This window comes from Tursiops truncatus, chromosome 2 (assembly GCF_011762595.2).
Source record: "Tursiops truncatus isolate mTurTru1 chromosome 2, mTurTru1.mat.Y, whole genome shotgun sequence".
Lineage (NCBI taxonomy): Eukaryota > Metazoa > Chordata > Mammalia > Artiodactyla > Delphinidae > Tursiops > Tursiops truncatus.
Window position 1 is genome coordinate 47,701,767 of NC_047035.1, and position 20,568 is coordinate 47,722,334.

General features: G+C 37.4%; 1 protein-coding gene across 2 annotated transcripts in view; it reads left to right on the forward strand.

The window, feature by feature from the left end:
* FERMT2 (FERM domain containing kindlin 2) overlaps positions 1–20,568 on the forward strand; it is a 97,893-nt gene that overhangs the window by 41,633 nt on the left and 35,692 nt on the right. For both annotated transcript variants that reach the window (XM_019923859.3, XM_019923858.3), the window contains one exon: positions 6,367–6,600. In XM_019923859.3, the coding sequence (XP_019779418.1) occupies positions 6,367–6,600 (234 nt within the window). The remainder of the gene's footprint in view (positions 1–6,366; positions 6,601–20,568) is intronic.

A 20,568-nucleotide genomic window follows, 5' to 3' on the forward strand; every position in this document is an offset into this window, starting at 1 on the left:
GCTCTATGAGCTCTAGAGTGCAGGCTCAGTAGTTGTGGCGCACGGGCTTAGTTGCTCTGCGGCATGTGGGATCTTCCTGGACCAGGGATCAAACCCGTGTCTCCTGCATTGGCAGGTGGATTCTTAACCACTGCACCACCAGGAAAGTCCCTGGGCTCTGCCTTTGAGGTACAAGATAAATAAGATCAAAGACCCATAATCTAGTGGAAGAAGGTGGTTACATAAAATCAATTATAATGAAGTGTGGTATATATTCAGAGTGCTAAGATGTACGTAACGGCTTTAACAGGAGGGTCAGTGAAGGCTTGGAGATGGTAATATTTGGTTTTTGTGTAGGATTTTGTCAGCTTGATGAGGGGAGGAAGAGAAAGGTATCCAATCAAGGACGCACAAAACATCAAGTTGTTTCACAAACTGGGCCAGAGCCTGAGCTGTACCTGGGGATAGCCAAGCAGTGTGGGGCACAGATGGTTAAGGTTTGTGTAACCTGCTAAGAGGTGATAAAACACTTCAGCAACAGAAGGACCTGTAAAGTTACGTAGAGAAGTAAAATGATCAAATTTGCATTTTAAAAGATAACTCAGATAGTTTTGTAAAAAATGGGATCATAGTAGTTCAGACAAGAGATGCTGAGGACTTAAGCTAAAGCAGTGTAATAAAAAGAAAGGAAGGGACAAATTTAACAGCTGTTTGAGAGGTAAATTCCATAGTACTTGGATAGAAAGAAAAACCGAGGAAGAAACTAGACCTTGGAGAGAGATATTCAATTTTAAAGATATTCAATTTTAAAGATTAGGTTAATATAATTACTATTTATATGATCTTGGTGTAGTCTCCCTTAATTTGTTGAATGGACGGGGTGAGTGGGGGACAGTTACTGAATTATGGAATATTTACATGCTTCATTGCTAGTGTTTCCTTTTTTCATTTTATTGATTAACAAAAGTATATGTCAGCTGAGTTAGCTCTGGGACTTTTTTTAAAGCAGTCTGTTTCTGCTTTTCATAGCTGTGGAAAATCAGGAATATACTTCTTTCTAGTATACTAATAATCCTATTATAGTAACTTTGATTCAGTCATAGATAGCCTTGTAGTAATGTAGTATAGAATACACTGCTGAGAATCTGTTGGGGATTATTCCTCTAGAATGAAGCGTAGTCTGGAAGGGAGGGTTACTCTTCTACAATAAGATTAAAAATAATTGAGGAATTTACTTCTGGTCTCTGTAGAACAGTCTTAAAGAAGAGAGGAATGACTTGGAAGTTATTACAATTATTTTTAGATGATAGAGTATTCATTTTATAATATAATTCTAGTTTCTAATGTAAAATCAAAAGTGGTTAATTACATTATTTTTCTAAATTGTGTCTTTACAGTTGATACCTGTTTGTGTTCTTCACTTATTTTGAACTCAGTTTAATTTTGCATAGTACTATACTCATTCTTCAAATAGTAAAATAGCTACTAACCATAACCTTTTTGAGTTTTATTGTCTGTAGCTGCCATTGTTAAATCAGTTAAAGACATGCATAATATAAATATTCCTTCACACTTGGTGTTTTGAGAGTGAACTGATGAGTCACTTTGTAGCGTTGGCCGGTTCTAGGATGGACCTCTTGAAACCAACCCTCACTTGAATCACAGTTTCCATGGTCTAGTCCTTAATTATCTGGTGTAATCCATATCTTTCTTAGGATATATCTTGAATTGACTAGCTTCTTGGTGTATGGAGGGGACTGGGGTCCATTATATATAAATAAATTGACATTCCAAAGTATGGATAGTATTGGAACAGAGAAATGGAGTGGTTTGAGTGACTATTTCCCTGTAGCTCTTTGAGACCCTAATGAACTAGCAGTCTTATAGGAAATAGGTATTTAGGAGTGAGGAAGAGGACAGATTGGACATCTGTAGGGAGGTAAAGAAATTATTAAATAAAGTGGAAATACCAGGTCTCTGTGTGCCTGGGAGACAGAGTTTGTTAACCTTGGGCAGAGCTGAGTGAACATAAATTTAGTCTGTGAGCCCATTTTCTCATGCTGACTCTTCAGTTGAGATATCAGTTAGATACCTATTAGAACTGGATTCTGATCTTTCTGCCACTGTCCGCGTCCCTCACTTGGACTGTAAGTGACTCTTTGATGGGAATTCTTACGAAACTAGTTATGTATTCCCATGGCCTAGTTTAGTGTCTGGCATATGGTAGGTCCTTGGAAAATGTTTATTGATTCATTTATTGGTTGTGTACCTGAAGAGCAACACTTCGTCCATTTTGCCTATTTCCTTTTTTGAAGGTCTGAGTGATTAAAAACAAGAACACGAGGGCACATCCTAAAAACAAGGGAGCAGTATCCTCAGCTGCCTCACCTCTGAAATTAAAAGGAGTTTGGGAGGAGAGAGACCTAAAAGAGTGAGAGTGAGGCATTCTTAAGAACAAAAGATGATGTGATCGAAAAGCGAAATTAATATTTAATGTCCTTTACATTTCAATAAACATTAGGGATAACATTATAGAGATAATTTTTTAAACTTATTTAAGCATTAATTTTACTTGTAGACCTTGTCTTTACACATTATTGGCAATAACATTTCATTAGAAACATCAGAATAGTTCCTATGTTTCAGGAATTAGAGAGGAAAGCAGAAGGTAAAGCTCTTCTGTTTTTAGGAGCTTTAGTAGAGGAAAGAAACCTTGGCTTAAGACAACAAATTGTAGCTGGGAAAGAGGAAGGAGGCCAGTTAATTCCTGGAGTTTATGGAAGGATGACGAGGGAGTAGCCAAGTGCCCTACTTTAGCAGGAAGCCCTTGTCTCCCTCACAACTTAACAGCAACATTGTCTTTCTTCCTCTCCATCCAATCCACAGTCTTCAGGTGCAACTTAGCAGTTTTCCTTACATCTCTAGTTGAACATCAGCCATATATTCTGCAAAAGCCTTATGATATCAGTTTAGTGTAATATTGCTGGTAGTATACTTTGGGCTATTTTAGATTTGAGTAACAGTCTGATTTGGAACCTATTTATAATGTTTCTTTGTGGCAAATCTAAATTCTAAGACTTAAAGGAACTTTGGAACATAATCATTTCATATAGGAGGGATTGTCTTGAGCAAAAGAAGATGTGAGAGAGAAGAGGAAAAAAATCACTCCCCTGCTTAAAATGGATTTCTAGACCCACACCCAGAGTGGTTTGGGCTGAGTCCAGGCATTACTCTATTTGAAAAGTTGCTCAGATAATTCTAATGCCAAACAAGCTGGAAAACACTGCTCTAGTGGCTTCTCTCACACACATAATAAAAGCTAAACGACTTTATAATATGCAAGGCTTCTGCCGAGCTCTCTGATGCTTCACCTCCTCAATTCTAGTCAAATTGGCCTTCTTCAAAGATGCTGGCACTTTGTTCTTCTCATCACTGTATCTCTAGCACTAGAATAGTGCCTTCTGGCACACAGTAAATGTTCAGTAGATATTTGTGGAATTAATGAATATTTTATAGATGCTGTTTGTTCTTGTTCTGTAGTAGTGATTATCTTATAATTAATGCTGATTAGGTTGCTGGTATTTTGAGTCTTCAAGAATGCTACCAAAAATTATACTATTTGAACATATGTTACAGGCTCCCATAGTCCAGCCATTCCATCTTCTAACACTGACTACTTCTTTTGCTGTCAGAATGCCTGCTTTTCTCTGTTTTTGTCTCTTGGCATGTGCCCTATCAACACTTCAGATCTTTTCTGGTGTCCTGTTTCTGCTTTTATTTGGGGTAATTTTTCTTTCCTATATTGTTACTTACCTACTATTTTCTGTGGGTAAAAAAGACTGATTTTACCAGTGTTGCCAGTCAGTAAAAGATTTTCTCTCTTTCTGTGGGTAAACAAACTATTCATAGGTTTCTAGTACACAGTCTTTGGATTATATGTCCTTCTTGTCAATGTTTATTCTTATTGGATGCAGGGGTGCCATTCCTTTGGTGTAAAAAACCAAGGTGGAATTGATGGGGAGGGTTAAATTTTTAAAGAGGAAGATCACGGGAAGTACCTGTTTCTGAGGTTAGCGTTTGAAGCCTAAGTGATGCAAAGTTGAGATTTTATTGCATCCGGGCCTACAAAGTCTTTCTGTAAAAAGTCCATGTAGTAAATATTTCAGCCTTGGTGAGTTAACTGCTTGAGTGTAGGGTGGCCAGCCCATGCGTGGCAGCTGGGGAAATGCTGGGAATTGAATGGCCCTAGGAGCAGCCCTCAACCAAGGAATTGGATAGATGCCCCAGCTTTCTCTTTCCTTAGGGGGATAATTCTAAGTCATGTTCTATGTAATTCCTCGGAGGATACCTCACAGGACTGAACTCCAGTTAGCCACAGAAGTTAATGAATCCTTAATAGACTTTTCTCCCTCTGTTTTGCTTTTCCTAATCCCCTCAGGTATGCTTCCTGGGGTCCCCCCACCCCCACCCCAAATAAGCTATTTGTGCCAAAGTTCTTATTTCAGGATTGTCTTTTGATGTAAGTCAAAGGGAACCCAAATGACTTAAGTCAGTATTTACAAAACTATTATTATTGTTAGCGGTGTACAGCTTTTTCCTCTCTTCTCCCCCCACTGGGAATATATGTTGTAGCTTCCTTAATGGTTGATATTGGGAGCAGAAGTGAATGGATTGAGATATGGGGAAGAAAGTATTAGATACCTACCTACAATTAATTCAGTTCAGCTCAGCCTTGCTCTGCTTGGTTACTATCATTCTTTACAAATTATCTTTTTCTGCCTTGGGTTCTTTATTCCTGAAGAAAAAAGTAAACCATCTGTAATGTGTGTGACATTTACCTCATAGTATATGAAAAGGTCCCAACCTTGGTTGTGTTCTTATGAGCTAGATCAGATTTGTTGTTTCTAAAAGTTAGTTGATAAATTCTGTGCTGGAAAATAGTTTAAGATGCAGGGTACTATATACATTGTGTCACAACTAAGTAAGTAGTTGTAAAATATGTATTTCTGCAGCCAAACTTCAAATAACATAATTGGGCTTTCCCAAAACAAATATTGAAATTTCAAAATGGCAGTATAATCACAAGTAATTACAGTTCTCCCATTAAAGTACTTACTAATTAAAATATTTTTTTTAAATGGCTGGGGGAATTGAAAGTCTTTTTCCCACCTGTGATGTGTTTCTTCCATAATGAGGAGAAGTTAATTATATCAAGTAAATTTCACCGTTATAGAAAGTGTTTCTAGGCTCATAATCAGTGTGGTGGTTTGATTTTTTACTCTGAAGCTTTCTGGTAGACAGGTGCTAAAAAAGAAATTTCAGGTTAGTGTATACTTTTAAATTTATCTTCTTAAAATTGAACAATTCGTTTTAAAACTGTATTAAGATGAACTTTATATCAGAATCATGATAATGTTTTTCATTTTTATTTTCTTCCCCTGGAAAGCTTTGTTTGGCTAATACTGTTTTTTTAAAAAAATATCCTGTCCCCCTTTTTTGGTTCTTAGTTTATCATATAATTGATACAAAAAGTCTTTACTTCTATTGCTACTTTAAGAACTCGCTAAAGTTGGCTTTTATTTGCAAGTTTATTGTTATGATCGGCTATATCTGGGGGTAGCCAAATCTTGTGTAAATTATACTCTTTATTTGGTATAAATTTATTTTCATTTAATTTAATTGCATAAGGATGTTAAAGAGTATAACAGATATTAATGTTTTCTCTTGTACCGAAATATATTGGGGGAAAAAAGTTGGACAGTGAGACTTATAAGTTACTTTTCTCGGAATGTATTTGGGTGTGTGGTTGGGAGTGTAGTTTTTTTGTTTTTGTTTTCTCTTAATAAGTTATTAAGTGTTGCTCGTGGATGTTTTCTTTTCCAGTCTCTTCTTTACCTAGGATATTGGGTTTTGTTCACTTTGGTTCATCTTACTTTTCACCACTCATTAACCTCAGCATGCCTCTGCAGCCTCATATATCTCAGCCTTCTCACCTATTTTATCATCAGAATATCGTCCATTCCTCGAGGCTGGGCTCAGAATCCACCAACTCCGTGTCATCATTAATCCTTCTGATTCTAGTCCCCAGGGTTCTCTTTGTTCTCGGAATGCCTACAGAGAGTACTTACTCTCTTCCTCATTGTGTGTCCCCCTTAAGCATTACTAGGTTACCCTGTGTATTCTGCCTCAGCTCCCTTCTATACTAGTTTTCAAGGGCAGAATGTTTTCTCAGCTATTTAGTATTTCTTTTGTACCTATCACAAAACAGTCACTTAGTATTTAATTAGTTGATCATATTAAATACCCAGTTATTTAGTTTTCTGCTTATGATTTCTCTCAAGGTGATCTTGATGATTTTTAGAAGTGTTTTGTTTGTTTGTTTAATAGATGTAAAAAAAGATTGGTCTGACCACGCTCTGTGGTGGGAAAAGAAGAGAACTTGGCTCCTCAAGACACATTGGACCTTGGACAAGTATGGCGTTCAGGCAGATGCTAAGCTTCAGTTCACCCCCCAGCACAAGCTGCTCCGCCTGCAACTTCCCAACATGAAGTATGTGAAGGTGAAAGTGAATTTCTCTGACAGAGTCTTCAAAGCTGTTTCTGACATCTGTAAGACTTTTAGTAAGTATCAGATAAATTCATGAAATTATGAGTTGCATGATATGTATATGACTGATGACTGACATTGAGTTTATCTCAAGGAGTAGGGATTGGGGTGAGCTATCTGTGTTTGTGAAAATATTACTTTATTCTTCAAAGTTTTTATATTACTTTAAGGTAAAGAAATGTTGAGTTAAGGTAGAACAGGAGGTGTCTAGTATTTCCTTATTAGAAATATATATTATTATTTAATACCTCATTCTGATGACTTTATTTTTATGGGAAGGAAAAGAGAACAGGCAATTATTTGCAGAGTGATGTAGCTTTTGTAGTATTTCCTTCAACGTAAGTCAATATTCAATTTTAGTGATTCAGGCAGATTGTGTTCCTTCATTGAAGGCCTGACACAGCTCCTAAGGAAATGACCATGAGTGTTGTCGTCCTTAACCAGTCTACAATTTGAAAACTCTTGTAGCAGTTCTGTTTATGTTTTCTGAAATGAGATGTAGATTACTTTTGGCTGACCCAATTCTGTCATATGACAGGAAATACTCAACCATCAGAGAAAATGTGAACCATTGTCATTACCATTAGTACATAACTCCATTGTACCATAGATTTGGGGGAGATACAGGACGTTACTGTATTGTTCTAATGACTCAAATTACAAGGTTTTTTTTTTTATGTTTAATGGAATTCCTAAGACAAAAATTAAAATACAGAAAAATATAAAGAATTATGTAACATTTACCTAAATCCTATTATCTAGAATTAATAGCTGATATTTTATCATTTTGCTAAACTATTTTTTAAGTCAAAATAATATAGGTAAAGTTCTTGATTCATATTCTCCTCTAATCTCCCTTCACAAAGCAACTACTGCATAAGGTTAATATGTATCTTTCCAGTACTTTTGAAAATATGTAAACATACATACATGTATCCACATCTGTGAGTGTGTATATCCCAAAACAAAATGTTCCTGCAGTTGCTGTGCAGGTATCTTCTTAATGCCGTTTTGCACGAGTGTGGAGGAATTTCTCTTTTGTGTTTGTGTAGAAGTAGAAAGAGAATTGCTGTGTTTTAAGTGTACACATAATTCATTTCAGGTACCGTCAGATTGCTTTCCCAAGTGGTTATACCAGTTTACATTCCAACCGTCAGTGTGTGAAAACCCATTGCCTCAAGTTGTCACTAACACTTGAACGTTGTCAGTTTTTAGTGTTTGCTTCTCTTAGTGAAAAAATACAGTATTTCATTTTAGTTTATAAAGATAACTATGTTTTTATGTCTTTACTGGCCATTTCAGTTTCTTTTTTGAATTGCCTGTTTATATCATTTATCAGTTTTTTTAATAAACTTTTTTTTTACAGCAGTTTTAGGTTCACAGCAAAATTAAGCAGAAAGTACAGAGTGTTCCCATTTACCCTCATTCCCACACATACAACCTCCCCACTATCAAGACCCACACCAGACTGGGACATTTGTTGTAATGATAAACCTTCATTGATACATCATTATCATCCAGACTCCATGGTTTACATTAGCGTTTACTCTTGGTGTCGTACAGTCTACAGCTTTGGACAAATGTATAATGACATATCCATCATTGTAATATCATACAGAATAGTTTCACTGCCCTGAAAATCTGTACTCTGCCTTTTCATCCCTCCCCTACCAACGCCTGGCAATTGTTAGTCTGTTTACTGTCTCCATAGTTTTGCCTTTTACAGAATGTCATACAGTTGGAATCATACAATATGTAGCTTTTCAGATTGGTGTCTTTTGCTTAGTAATGTACATTTAAGTTTCCTTCATGTCTTTTCGTAGCTTGGTGACTCATTTTTTTAAGCGCTGAATAATATCCCATTGTCTGGATGTGCCACAGTTTATTTTCCACACCTAATGACAGATATCTTAGTTATTTCCAAGTTTTGCAATTATAAATAAAGCTGCTGTAAACATTCACCTACAGGTTTTTTTTTGTGAACATGTGTTTTTTACTCCTTTGGGTAAATACTAAGGAGTATGATTGTTGGATCATATGGTAAGAATATGCTTAGTTTTGTAGGAAACCGCTAAATTGTCTTCCAAAGTAGCTATACCATTTTGCATTCACATTCAGCAGTGAATGAGAATTCCTGTTGCTCTTGAATTCTCACCAGCATTTGGTGTTGTCAGTGTTCTGGATTGTGGCCATTTTTATAGATGTATAGTGGTATATCATTGTTTTAATTTTGCATTTCCGTGATGTGGAACATCTTTTCATACGCTCATTTGCCATCTGTACATCTTCTTTGGTGAGGTATCTGTTAAGGTCTGTGGCCTATTTTTCAGTCAAGTTTTTGTTTTTTTACTGTTGAGTTTTAATAGTTCTTTGTATATTTTGGGTAACAGTCCTTTATCAGATATGTCTTGCAAATATTTTATCCCAGTCAGTGGCTTATCTTTTCATTATCTTTGGCAGCTTCTTTCACAGAGCAGAAATTTTTAATTTTTTTTTTTTTTTTTTTGCGGTACATGGGCCTCTCACTGTTGTGGCCTCTCCCGTTGCGGAGCACAGGCTCCAGACGCGCAGGCTCAGCGGCCATGGCTCACGGGCCCAGCGGCTCCGCGGCATGTGGGATCCTCCCGGACCGGGGCACGAACCCGTGTCCCCTGCATCGGCAGGCGGACTCTCAACCACTGTGCCACCAGGGAATCCCAGAAATTTTTAATTTTTATAAAGTCTGGCTTATCAGTTATTTCTTTCATGGATCATGCCTTTGTTATCATATCTAAAAAGTCATCACCAAACCCAAGGTCATCTAGAGTTTTTTCTATGTTATCTTTTAAGGCTTTTACAGTTTACATTTAGGTCTGTGATCCATTTTGAGTTCATTTTTGTGAAGGGTGTGGTCTGGGTCTAGATTCATTTTTTTGCATGTGGATGTCCAGTTGTTATAGCACTGTTTATTGAAAAGTTATCTTTTCTCCGTTGTGTTGCCTTTGCTGGTTTGTCAAAGACCAGTTGACTATATTTATATAGGTCACTTGCTGGGCTCTATATTCTTTTCCATTGATCTGTTTGCTGTTCTTTTGCCAATACCACCTTGTCTTGATTACTGGAGCTTTTTACAGTAAGGATTGAAGTCAGGTAGCATCAGTCCTCCAAATTTGCTCTTCTCCTTCAATATTGTGTTGGGTATCCTGGGTCTCTTGCCTTTCCATATAAACTTTAGAATTAGTTTGTCAGTATCCATAAAATAACTTGCTGAGATTTTGTTTGGGATTGCATTGAATCTATAGATCAAGCTGAGAAGAACTGACATCTTGACAGATCAAGTCTTCCTGACCATGAACATGGAATGTCTCTCCCCTTATTTCTTTCTTTAATTTCTTCCATCACAGTTTTGTAGTTCTCCTTATATAGATCCTGTGCATATTTTGTCATATTTATATGTAAGTATTTTATTTTTTGGTGCTAATGTAAACAGTATTGTGTTTTACATTTCAAATTCCACATGCTCACTGCTGGAAAGCAATTTACTTTTTTTTTTTGCGGTACGCGGGCCTCTCACTGTTGTGGCCTCTCCCATTGCGGAGCACAGGCTCCGGACGCGCAGGCTCAGCGGCCATGGCTCACGGGCCCAGCCGCCCCGCGGCATGTGGGATCTTCCCGGACTGGGGCATGAACCCGTGTCCCCTGCATTGACAGGAGGACTCTCAACCACTGTGCCACCAGGGAAGCCCGCAATTTACTTTTGTATATTAACCTTGTGTCCTTTACCTTGCTATAATTGTTTATTTGTTTCTGGAGTTTTTGTCACTTCTTTTAGATTTTCTGTAGAGATGATCATGTTATCTGTGAACAAAGACAGATTTCTTCCTTCCCAATCTGTACACTTTTTATTTCCTTTTCTTGTCTTATTGCATAAGCTAGGGCTTCCAGTACAATATTGAAAAGCAGTGATATGAGAGGACATCCTTGCCTTGTTCCTGTTTTAGTGGGAAAGCTTCTAGTTTCTCATCATTACGTATGTTGTTAGCTGAAGGTTTTTTGTAGATACTCTTTATCAAGTTGAGGAAGTGTTCCCCAGCCACGGATTGAACTTGGACCGCAGCAGTGAAAGCGCTGAATCCTAACCACTAGACCACCAGGGAGATCATAACAAGCCACACAGCACAGCCAAAAAAAAAAAAAGTTGAGGAAGTGTTCCCCTCTATTTTAGTTTACTGTGTTTTATCATGAATAAGTGTTGGATTTTGTCATGCTTTTTTTTTTTTTTAACGCCTATTGATATGGTCATGTGATTTTTCCTCTTCAGCCTTTTGATGTGATGGGTTATATTGATTTTTGGATGTTGAACCAGCCTTGCATACTTGACATAAATCCCACTTGGTCATGGTGTATAATTCTATTTATACATTGTTGGATTCGATTTGCTAATAGTTTATTAAAGATTTTTGCATTTATGTTCATTAGAGATATTGGTCTGTAGTTTTCTTTTCTTGCTATGGCTTTGTTTGATTTTAGTATTAGAGTAATGCTGGCTTCATAGAATGAATTAGGAAATATTTCCTCTGCTTCTATCTTCTGAAAGAGATTATAGAGAATTAGTATAATTTCTTCCTCAGATGTCAAGAAAAAAGCTCCTTGACATGGGTTTTGGCAATGTCTTTCTGGATAGAACACCTAAAGCACAAGCAAAAATAAACAAGTAGAATTACATCAAACAAAAAAATTTTCTGCATGGCCAAAGAAATGACCAACAAAATGAAAAACAACCTGTGGAATGGGAAAAATTATCTGCAATCCATATATCTGATGAGTTAATACCCAAAATATATAAAGAGCTCATATAGCTTAATAGCAAAAAATCCCCAAATAATCCACTTTTAAAAATGGGCAAAGGACCTGAACGGACATTCTTCCAAACAAGTTATACACATGTTCAAAAGGTACATGGAAATGTGCTTAGCATCACTAATCATTAGGGAAATACAAATTGAAACCACAATGAGATATATCTCACACTTGTTAGAATGGTTATCAAAAAGACAAGTGATAAATGCTGGCAAGGATGTAGAGAAAAGGGAACCCCTGTGCACTGTTGGTGGGATTGTAAATTGATGTAGCCACTATGGAAAACTATATGGAGGTTCCTCAAAAAACTAAAAGTAGGACTACCATATGATCCAGCAGTTCTACTTCTGGGAATATATCCAAAGGAAATGAAAGCACTGTGTCGGAGAGATAGCTGCACCTCCATGTTTATAGCAGCATTATTTATAATAGCCAAGACATGGAAACAGCCTAAGGGGAGGAATTGGATTAAGGTAGTCAAAAGGTACAAACTTCCAGTTACAAGATAAGTAAGTACTGGGGATGTGGTATATAGCACGATGACTGGAGTTAACACTACTGTATGGTTTATTTGGAAGTTGTTAAGAGAGTAGATCATAAGAGTTCTTACCATAAGGAAAATAAATTTTTTTTGGGTATCTGTATGAGATAATGGATGTTAACTAAATTTACTGTGGTAATATTATGTAAGTCAAGTCATTATGTTGTGCACCTTAAACTTACACAGTGTTGTATGTCAGTTATACCTCAGTAAAACTAGAAAAAATGTTTGGTAGAATTCACCAGTGAACCTGTCTGGCCCTAGTGCTTTCTGTTTTGGAAGATTATTAGTTATTGATTCAATTTCTTTAATAGGTATAGACTTATTCAGATTGTCTATTTCTTGTGTGAGTTTTGGCAGACTGCTAAGTTTTTTATTTGGTAAAAAGTATCTTGATTTTTTTAATAACATAACGCTTAAGAAGATGCTTCTGTGTAATGATTAAATGAGGTTTTTAGTTACATTTTCCTTACCTTTTTGAAAGAAACACTGCTGGCAAAGCATGCTAAGTTCTTTTATGTAAGGTGGGTTCTGACATGCAGGCTTTACAAATGACGAGCCTTTTTAAGAGTAAATGGAAAGTTCATTTGTATCATTTTTTTAGATTCTGCATATAAATGGTATCATATGATATTTATCTTTCTCTGTCTGACTTCATTTCCTATGATAATCTCTAGGTCCATCTGTTACTGCTAATGGCATTATTTCATTCTTTTTTTATGGCTGAGTAATATTCCATTACATACACACACGTACACTCACACACCCCACATCTTCTTTATCCATTCATCTGTCAATGGACATTTAGGTTGCTTCCATTAGATTATTTATTTTATTTTTTTCCAGTGGTTTAGATGTAGGAATAGAAATTCACTATTTTTATTACCTTTCAAAACAAAATTGAATATGTTGAAGCCATAGGACTTTATAGACATTGCCTTTTAAAGGAAACTTCATCCAGGACAGTTAATTTAGATACTTCAGAGAGGAAATACTAGGAAGTTGGAAAAAAGATATCAGAGAATTCAGTGATTATGGGAAAACAATTAGGTTTCTAAGTGTAATATTGCTTTACAGTGATAATATCAAATTGGCATGCAACACAGTTGATAGACCATTTACTTTTTTTTTTTTTTTTGCGGTACTCGGGCCTCTCACTGTTGTGGCCACTCCCGTTGCGGAGCACAGGCTCCGGATGCGCAGGCTTAGTGGCCATGGCTCACGGGCCCAGCCGCTCCGTGGCATGTGGGATCTTCCCGGACTGGGGCACGAACCCGTGTCCCCTGCGTTGACAGGTGGACTCTCAACCACTGCGCCACCAGGGAAGCCCAGACCATTTACTTTTAATGTGATTATCAGTGTCGTTGAGTTTAAATCTGTCACCTTGGTATTTGCTTTTTATATGGTATTTATTTTAAGGTTTCTATGTGCTCTGTTTTTTTTCTTTCCCCTCTTTTCTTTTAAATTGAGGGGGGTTTGTTTGTTACAGTTACGTTTATTGTTACCTGTGACTTACTAGCTATTACCACTTTTGTCTTTTTAGTGGTTGTTCTGGGGTTACAGTGTATGACGTTAACTTTATTCACGTTCTGTGTTCAAATAGTATACCATTTCACACATAGTATAATAATCTTAAAACAGTATAGTTCCATTTCCCCTTTCCTGTTCTTTGTGCTATTGTCATATGTGTTACTTTCAAATATGCTAAAACTCAACGTTATTTTCCCCTAAAACAATAATTGTCTTTTTAAATATTAAAAAATAAGAAAAATGGTCTTTTATAATTGCCCACGCATTTATCATTTTTCACTGCTATTTGTAAGAAGACTTTCCATGTGATACCCTTTTTCTTCTATCTGAGGAACTTCATATGACCTTTTTATAGTGCAGGTCTGCTAGTGATAATTTTTTTTTTTTTTTTTTTTACCTTTTGTCTACAAAAATCTTGCCTTCATTTTTGAAAGATATTGCAGCTATGTGAAGAATTCTAGATTTTTTCTCTTTTCAGTAATTTTCAGATGTCTTTCTCTTGTCTTCTGGTTTGCATAATTTCAGAAAAGTCCGTTATGGCTCTTCTATTTTTTCCCCTCTGAATGTTTTCTCTGTTAACCTTTTAAGAATTTATCTTTATCCTGGTTTTCAGCATTTAATTCTGGTGTGTCCTGGCATAGTTTTCTTTAGGTCTGTTCTGTTCTAGGGTCATGGTGTTTCTTAGATTTGTGGGTTTACGGTTTTCGTCAGATTTGTGTAATTTTCAACCACTAGTTCTTCAAATAATTTTTGGTGTCCCTTCCCACAGCTATCCTTTGTTGGGCTTGTTTCATATATGTTAGAGCAACAGTTATTCTTCCATAGATCACTGATGCTCTCTTCCTTTTTTCGGTCTTTATTCTCTGTGTTTCATCTTGGATAGTGTCCATTGTTGTCTTGAAGTTCATTGGTCTTCTGCTGATCTGCTGTTAATCCCATCCAATGTTCATTTCAGATGTATTTTTCATCACTAGAAGTTTGATTTTGGACTTTTAAAAAATACATAAATCTTCAACTTTTTCTTCCTTATTTTTATCTTTTTCTCTCCTTTCTTAAACATATGGAGTGTATTTATAATAGATATTTTAATATCTTTGATTACTGATTCTATCATTGTAGTTATTTCTGCTTCTGCTACTTTTCCCCCCCTTTTACTCCTGGTAATGGGTTGCTTCTTTTATGTCTGGTAATTTCTGATTGAATGCTAGAGTCTGTTAATTTTTCATTGTTGGTGGCTGGATTTCTTTTTGTATTCCTTAAAGTAGCGTTGGATGGGACTTGCCTGGTGGCACAGTGGTTAAGAATCCACCTGCCAGTGCAGGGGAGACGGGTTTGAGCCCTGGTCCGGGAAGGACCCACATGCTGCGGAGCAGCTAAGCCTGTGCTCCACAACTACTGAGCCTGTGCTCTAGAGCCTGCGCGCCACAACTACTGAGCCCACTTGTCACAACTACTGAAGGCTGCATGCCTAGAGCCTGTGCTTCACAACAAGAGAAGCCACCACAGTGAGAAGCCCGCGCATCGCAGCGAAGAGTAGCTCCCGCTCGCCACAAATAGAGAAAGCCCGTGCACAGCAACGAAGACCCAACACAGCCAAAAATAAATAAATAAATTTAAAAAGTAGCATTGGCTTTTTTTCTGTCAAATTTTTCAGTCATATTACTTGGAATCAGTTGGATCCTTTTGACACTTGCTTACGGCAGGTCCAGAGCCACCATTAGTCCAGGGCTAATTTCCTTCTGGGGATTCTTCTCAATATCCTGTGTATTAGGAAGACTTTCCCCTCACAGATGCACAGATCAGTATTCACCCAGATCCCAGTGGATAACTACAGATCTCCAGATCTCTCTGTGGAGCTCTCTTCTCTCTGGTACTCTGACCCACAAATTTTAGCCATCTTGGCCTTCCTGGATTCCACCTCAGATCTCTCAACTCAGCGAGACCTGACTCTGTTTGTCCCCTCCCCACCCCGAACTACTTCTAGGCAGTAAGCTGGTACAGTCAAAGAGCTCATTCTGGTTTTTTTCTCTTCTCTCCTGTGCTCCTTGTCTAATACCTGAAAAAGTTTCTTTTCCTTTCTTATTGTTTAAATAAAGCAGGAGGGTAAATCAAATTCTTGTTACTCCGTCTTAGTTGAGACCATTCTTAACTCATCCTTGATTTTCTTCTAGCCATGTACCTTTTTTAGAAAGCCATCATTTGCTCATTGAAGCATTATTTATAATAACAAAACCATTTCTTTCACAGAAATTTCAAATTGAACATGTTCAAAACTGAGCTCATGGTATTCCTTTCCAAATCTCTGTGTTCTGCCCTTCCCACTCTGCCCCTCAGAAGTCTCCATAGCAGTAAAAGCACCATCCCAGATACATGTCAGAAACTGGGGAGTGGTCCTTAGCACCACTCTCTTCCTTATACACATTTCATCCATCACCCAGAAGTGTTAATTTTGCCTCCAAGATATATCTTGAATCTTTCCACATCTTTCCATCTCTACCATCCTTACTGCTCTCATAGGCCACACCACCACCATCTCTCTTCTGGAATGTTCCAGCAGTCTCCTAAGTGGTCTGCTTTATCCATCCTTGTTCCTTCCAATTCATTCTTTACACAATAAGCAGAAAGATTTTGAAATTATTTTTTTAATCAAAGCCATAGATAACAGAGTTAAAGCTAAAAAAGCATATAACATAAAATGACTTTTCTGTCCTATTTCTCCCCAACCCCAAGCACATTCCCTACCACTTGCTACTTTTTTACTGTTTCTTTTAGTTCCGTAATTTAAATAAAGTGCTTATGCTGTTCTTTTTTTTTTTTTTGCGGTACGGGGGCCTCTCACTGTTGTGGCCTCTCCCGTTGCGGAGCACAGGCTCCGGACGCGCAGGCTCAGCGGCCATGGCTCACGGGCCCAGCCGCTCCGTGGCATGTGGGATCTTCCCGGACCAGGGCACGAACCTGTGTCCCCTGCATCAGCAGGCGGACTCTCAACCACTGTGCCCAGGGAAGCTCTGTTATTTCTTGATTTATCCATTTTAGATACCTGCTCACTTCTTTTTTCTCAACTTTTTCTTTCTCACTTTATTATAACTATTATAATTTTTTATTAAATCAGTATCATTGTTTGCATTATTTTAACAAGGTGAGTATTTTTACTTGCTGAACCAAAGTGTATACTTTCACCTTTTCTATCTTATATGCCTTTTTGTTTATCATTTACTTAGTTTTGAAACTTCTCTGTTGTTGATTCTTCTACATTCTAGATTCTCTATAATTTTCATGATCAAATACATTATCTGATAATAATCTCCTCCCTCCCTCCTTTTTTTTCTTCCTAAACACACTGTGAAGTCCCTCCATCCTCCTGCTCCAATCTGGAGTAGGTGACTTCTAGGTCAAGTTGTACAGTTACAGCCCCAGAACTTCCCTCCACCATTGTCCAGGGAAAGTGTCTTCTCTCTCATACTTGATCCTTGCATTTTCCTCAGTGTTGATTTGCTCTTTTATTTTGATGGACTATATCCTCCATCATCAAAGGTAGATGGGATGTAAATTTTTGAGATGTCATATTTGAAATGTCTTTATTTTGTCCTTTGATAGGAATTGTTGGGTTGAAAATTAATTTCCCTCAGAATTGGGAATTCATTGTTCAGTTGTTTTAGCTTCCAGTATTGCTATTTATAGTCCTGATAGTGTTCTTAATTTTTATCCTTTCTTTGTAGACTGCTTTTTCTCTCTGGCATGTTTTAGGATTTTTTCCCTGCCATTTTGAAATTTCATAGTAATGTGCCCTAATTCCTCCCCTGTGTTTTTTTTCTTCTTTTTGTTGCTAGTAATTAGTCTGATATTAGTTCTTGGATTGATCCTCTTACCTGACTTTATATTTTGTCTGTTGCTTTTTTATTGTGGCTCTCAAATTTTATTTTTCAGTGTTTTATATTTCTATCTGGATCTTTATTACCCAGATATTCATGAATACATTTAAGAGTTGTAGACTTTATATAAGTTAAACCTTAACAAAATAGTTAAGTGGTGGCGCAGTGGTTGAGAGTCCGCCTGCCGATGCAGGGGACACGGGTTCGTGCCCCGGTCCGGGAAGATCCCACATGCCGCGGAGCGACTGGGCCTGTGAGCCATGGCTGCTGAGCCTGTGCGTCCGGAGCCTGTGCTCTGCAACGGGAGAGGCCACAACAGTGAGAGGCCCGCATACCACAAAAAAAAAAAACAAAAAAAAAAACAAAACTTTTTAAAAATGGAAAGGACCCTTCCTCCCCCTTGTTAATATCCAAGAGCCCCTTCTTATCTCTTTTTTTTTTAATTAAAAATAATAATTTTTTTTAATTTTTGGCCACGTTGGGTCTTTGTTGCTGTGTGTGCGAGCTTTAGTTGCGGCGAGCAGGGGCTACTCTTCATTGCAGTACGTGGGCTTCTCACTGTGGTGGCTTCTCTCGTTGCGGAGCACGGGCTGTAGGGTGCAAGCTCAGTAGTTGTGGTGCACAGGCTAGTTGCTTCGCGGCATGTGGAATCCTCCCAGACCAGGGCTCGAACCCGTGTCCCCTGATTTGGCAGGTGGATTCTTAATCACTGCACCACCAGGGAAGTCCCTCTGGTTATTTTTTAACATCCTATCCATCTTTCACGGATGCCATTGTCTTATCTTTGAGATTTGTAATTAGGAGGTTTATGTTTTATTCTATTCTGTTCTTTGCATTATTTCTGTTTCCCTAAGTTGTTCTTTTCCATTTCATTTGCTCTCTTTCACATTGGAAGGTCTGTGAGTTTTCCATTGCTGCCATACACTTAGCAGCCTAAAACACACATTTATTATCTCACAGTTTCTGTGTGAAAAGTCTGGGCACAGCATGGCTCAGCTGGATCCTCTGCTTAGAATTTTATAAGGCCAAAATTAAGGTGTCAGCAGGGTTCTGTTCCTTCCTGAAGGCCCTGAGAAAGAATTCTGCATGGTAGAATTGGGTTCCCTGTGGCTCTAGGACTGACGCTCCCGTTGGCTTGTCTGCTAGCTTCCACAGGCCTTCTGAATTCTTTGACTTGTGGTCTCTTCGTTTGTCAAAGCCAGCAGCAGCAAGTCCAGCTCTTCTTACTCCTCAAATCTATATGACCTCTCCTCTGCTTCCCTCTTCCGCCTTTCTCTTCTGTTAGGCAGGCTTCCTGTGATTGCACTGGACCCACTGAGAGAATTCAGGATAATCTCCCTAAAATCAGTTGATCAGTAACCTAAATTCCATTTGCAAAGTCTCTTCACAGCAGTCCCTAGATTAGCGTATGATTGTATAACCAGGGACAGGAATTTTAAGGAGATATCTCTAGAATTCTGCCTACCACAGAGTCCTTTCTATAATGTCTGTCAGTCATTGATTGTCCATTCTAATTGTCCATTCATACATATACCTAATAGGAAACTCTAGTTGAACGGGGTTTAGCTTGTCACCCTTTTGCGTGGTATTTAGACATTGAGCACACTTTTTCAAATGTCAGTATCTAAAAGATCTCTTCCCTAGGGCTTTTCAGATTTTCCTGTAAGGAATCCTAAAGGGTGCGTATCTAAGGGGTAGGTGTAATCCGATGTGGGGCAGGATTCATTTTTCTTGTCTCTCTGTTTTCAGTACATGAACATGCTTGATGTTTGGCACAAGTGAGTCAGTGTGTTTCCCATTGGCACTTCCTGCAAACACCTTGATTTTCTATTTGTGCACTTTGCTAAGTCATTTGCTTCTTTCCCATCTGGCTTTTGTCTCAGCATTCTTCTGATGTTGCTTATCTGATGTTTTTCTCCTATTATTTTTGTCCTTGTAGGTTCATGTTTTATTTCTTTACATTTTGGTATGATTTTTGGAAAGGAGTGAAAGTAAATGCACAAACTCAACATACGTGTTTAACTGGAAACGCTCCAGAAAATTTTATTTTTAAACTAAAATGATTATTATTTTACCTGAGAACACTTCTCTGCTCCTTAGTTTCCCACTTCCTCAGCCCCATAGTTTTGGAGATATATATATGTACTATATATAATTACATAATTATATAATTTATTTAGTCTGTCTTCCACTAGATTTGTATTCTACTTGATAACATTATGTTGATTTTGAACGTTAAATTTTATTGTTATGTAGTTTATCCTTTTGTTATAAATAGATCCTGGATCATTGCTTTGTGTAGTGACTCATAATGCTAGTATATCTTTATTATTGAACTATAATTTAGCACAAAGGAAAGATAGCACTGTATTTTGGTGTGCCTATTTTAAAGTTTTTATAACTCATAGTCCTCTAGGTGTGTTTTATTTTAGTATAAACCTTGTTTAATTACTTATGCTCCTCCCCAAGTCCAGTCTTACACATGTGATTCAGATTCCTAAATTCACTAGTTTAGTTTCTCCTTGATATAAGACACAGTAAATAATAAGTCCTAAATTCCTGTATCAATGAAATAGTATTTTATATGGATTTACTTCACTTTTTCTGTTATTGTTGTAATGAAGTGAAAACCACTTATTCACAGACTTCGTGTGTAGCCAATGGCTACGTTGCTTCAATTAGAGAAATAAGATGTAGTCCTTCTCCCTCCTCCCCTTTCCCTAAGCCACTAGTTCTCAAGGAAAAGTTGGAATGAAAATTACCGATAGCGCTTTCTTTAAAATAGAGATGTAATTGACATATAACATTATATTAGTTTCAGGTGTACAAAATAATGATTCAGTATTTGTATATATTGTGACATGATCACCACAGTAAGTTTCGTTAACATCCATCACTAGAACTTTCATAAAACAAGCTGTTGGAACCCCTGAGTCACTAAGAGTATTATCTGGGGGTGTGGCATAAGCATATATTTTTAATATAATTATTTTTACGTCACAGGCAATTCTCATGGGCACATACAAGTTAGGAGCTGCTTCATCTGCCTATGACTGACCAAAAAGCTAGTTAACAATACTGATTTTTCTAATAATAGTTGGCTTGTGAGCTGACAGGAAATGACCTAGGAACAAAAATCTCAAAGGATGAATCATGTAGTGCAGTGTTTCTCAAGCAGAAAGGACATACCAGAAACATTT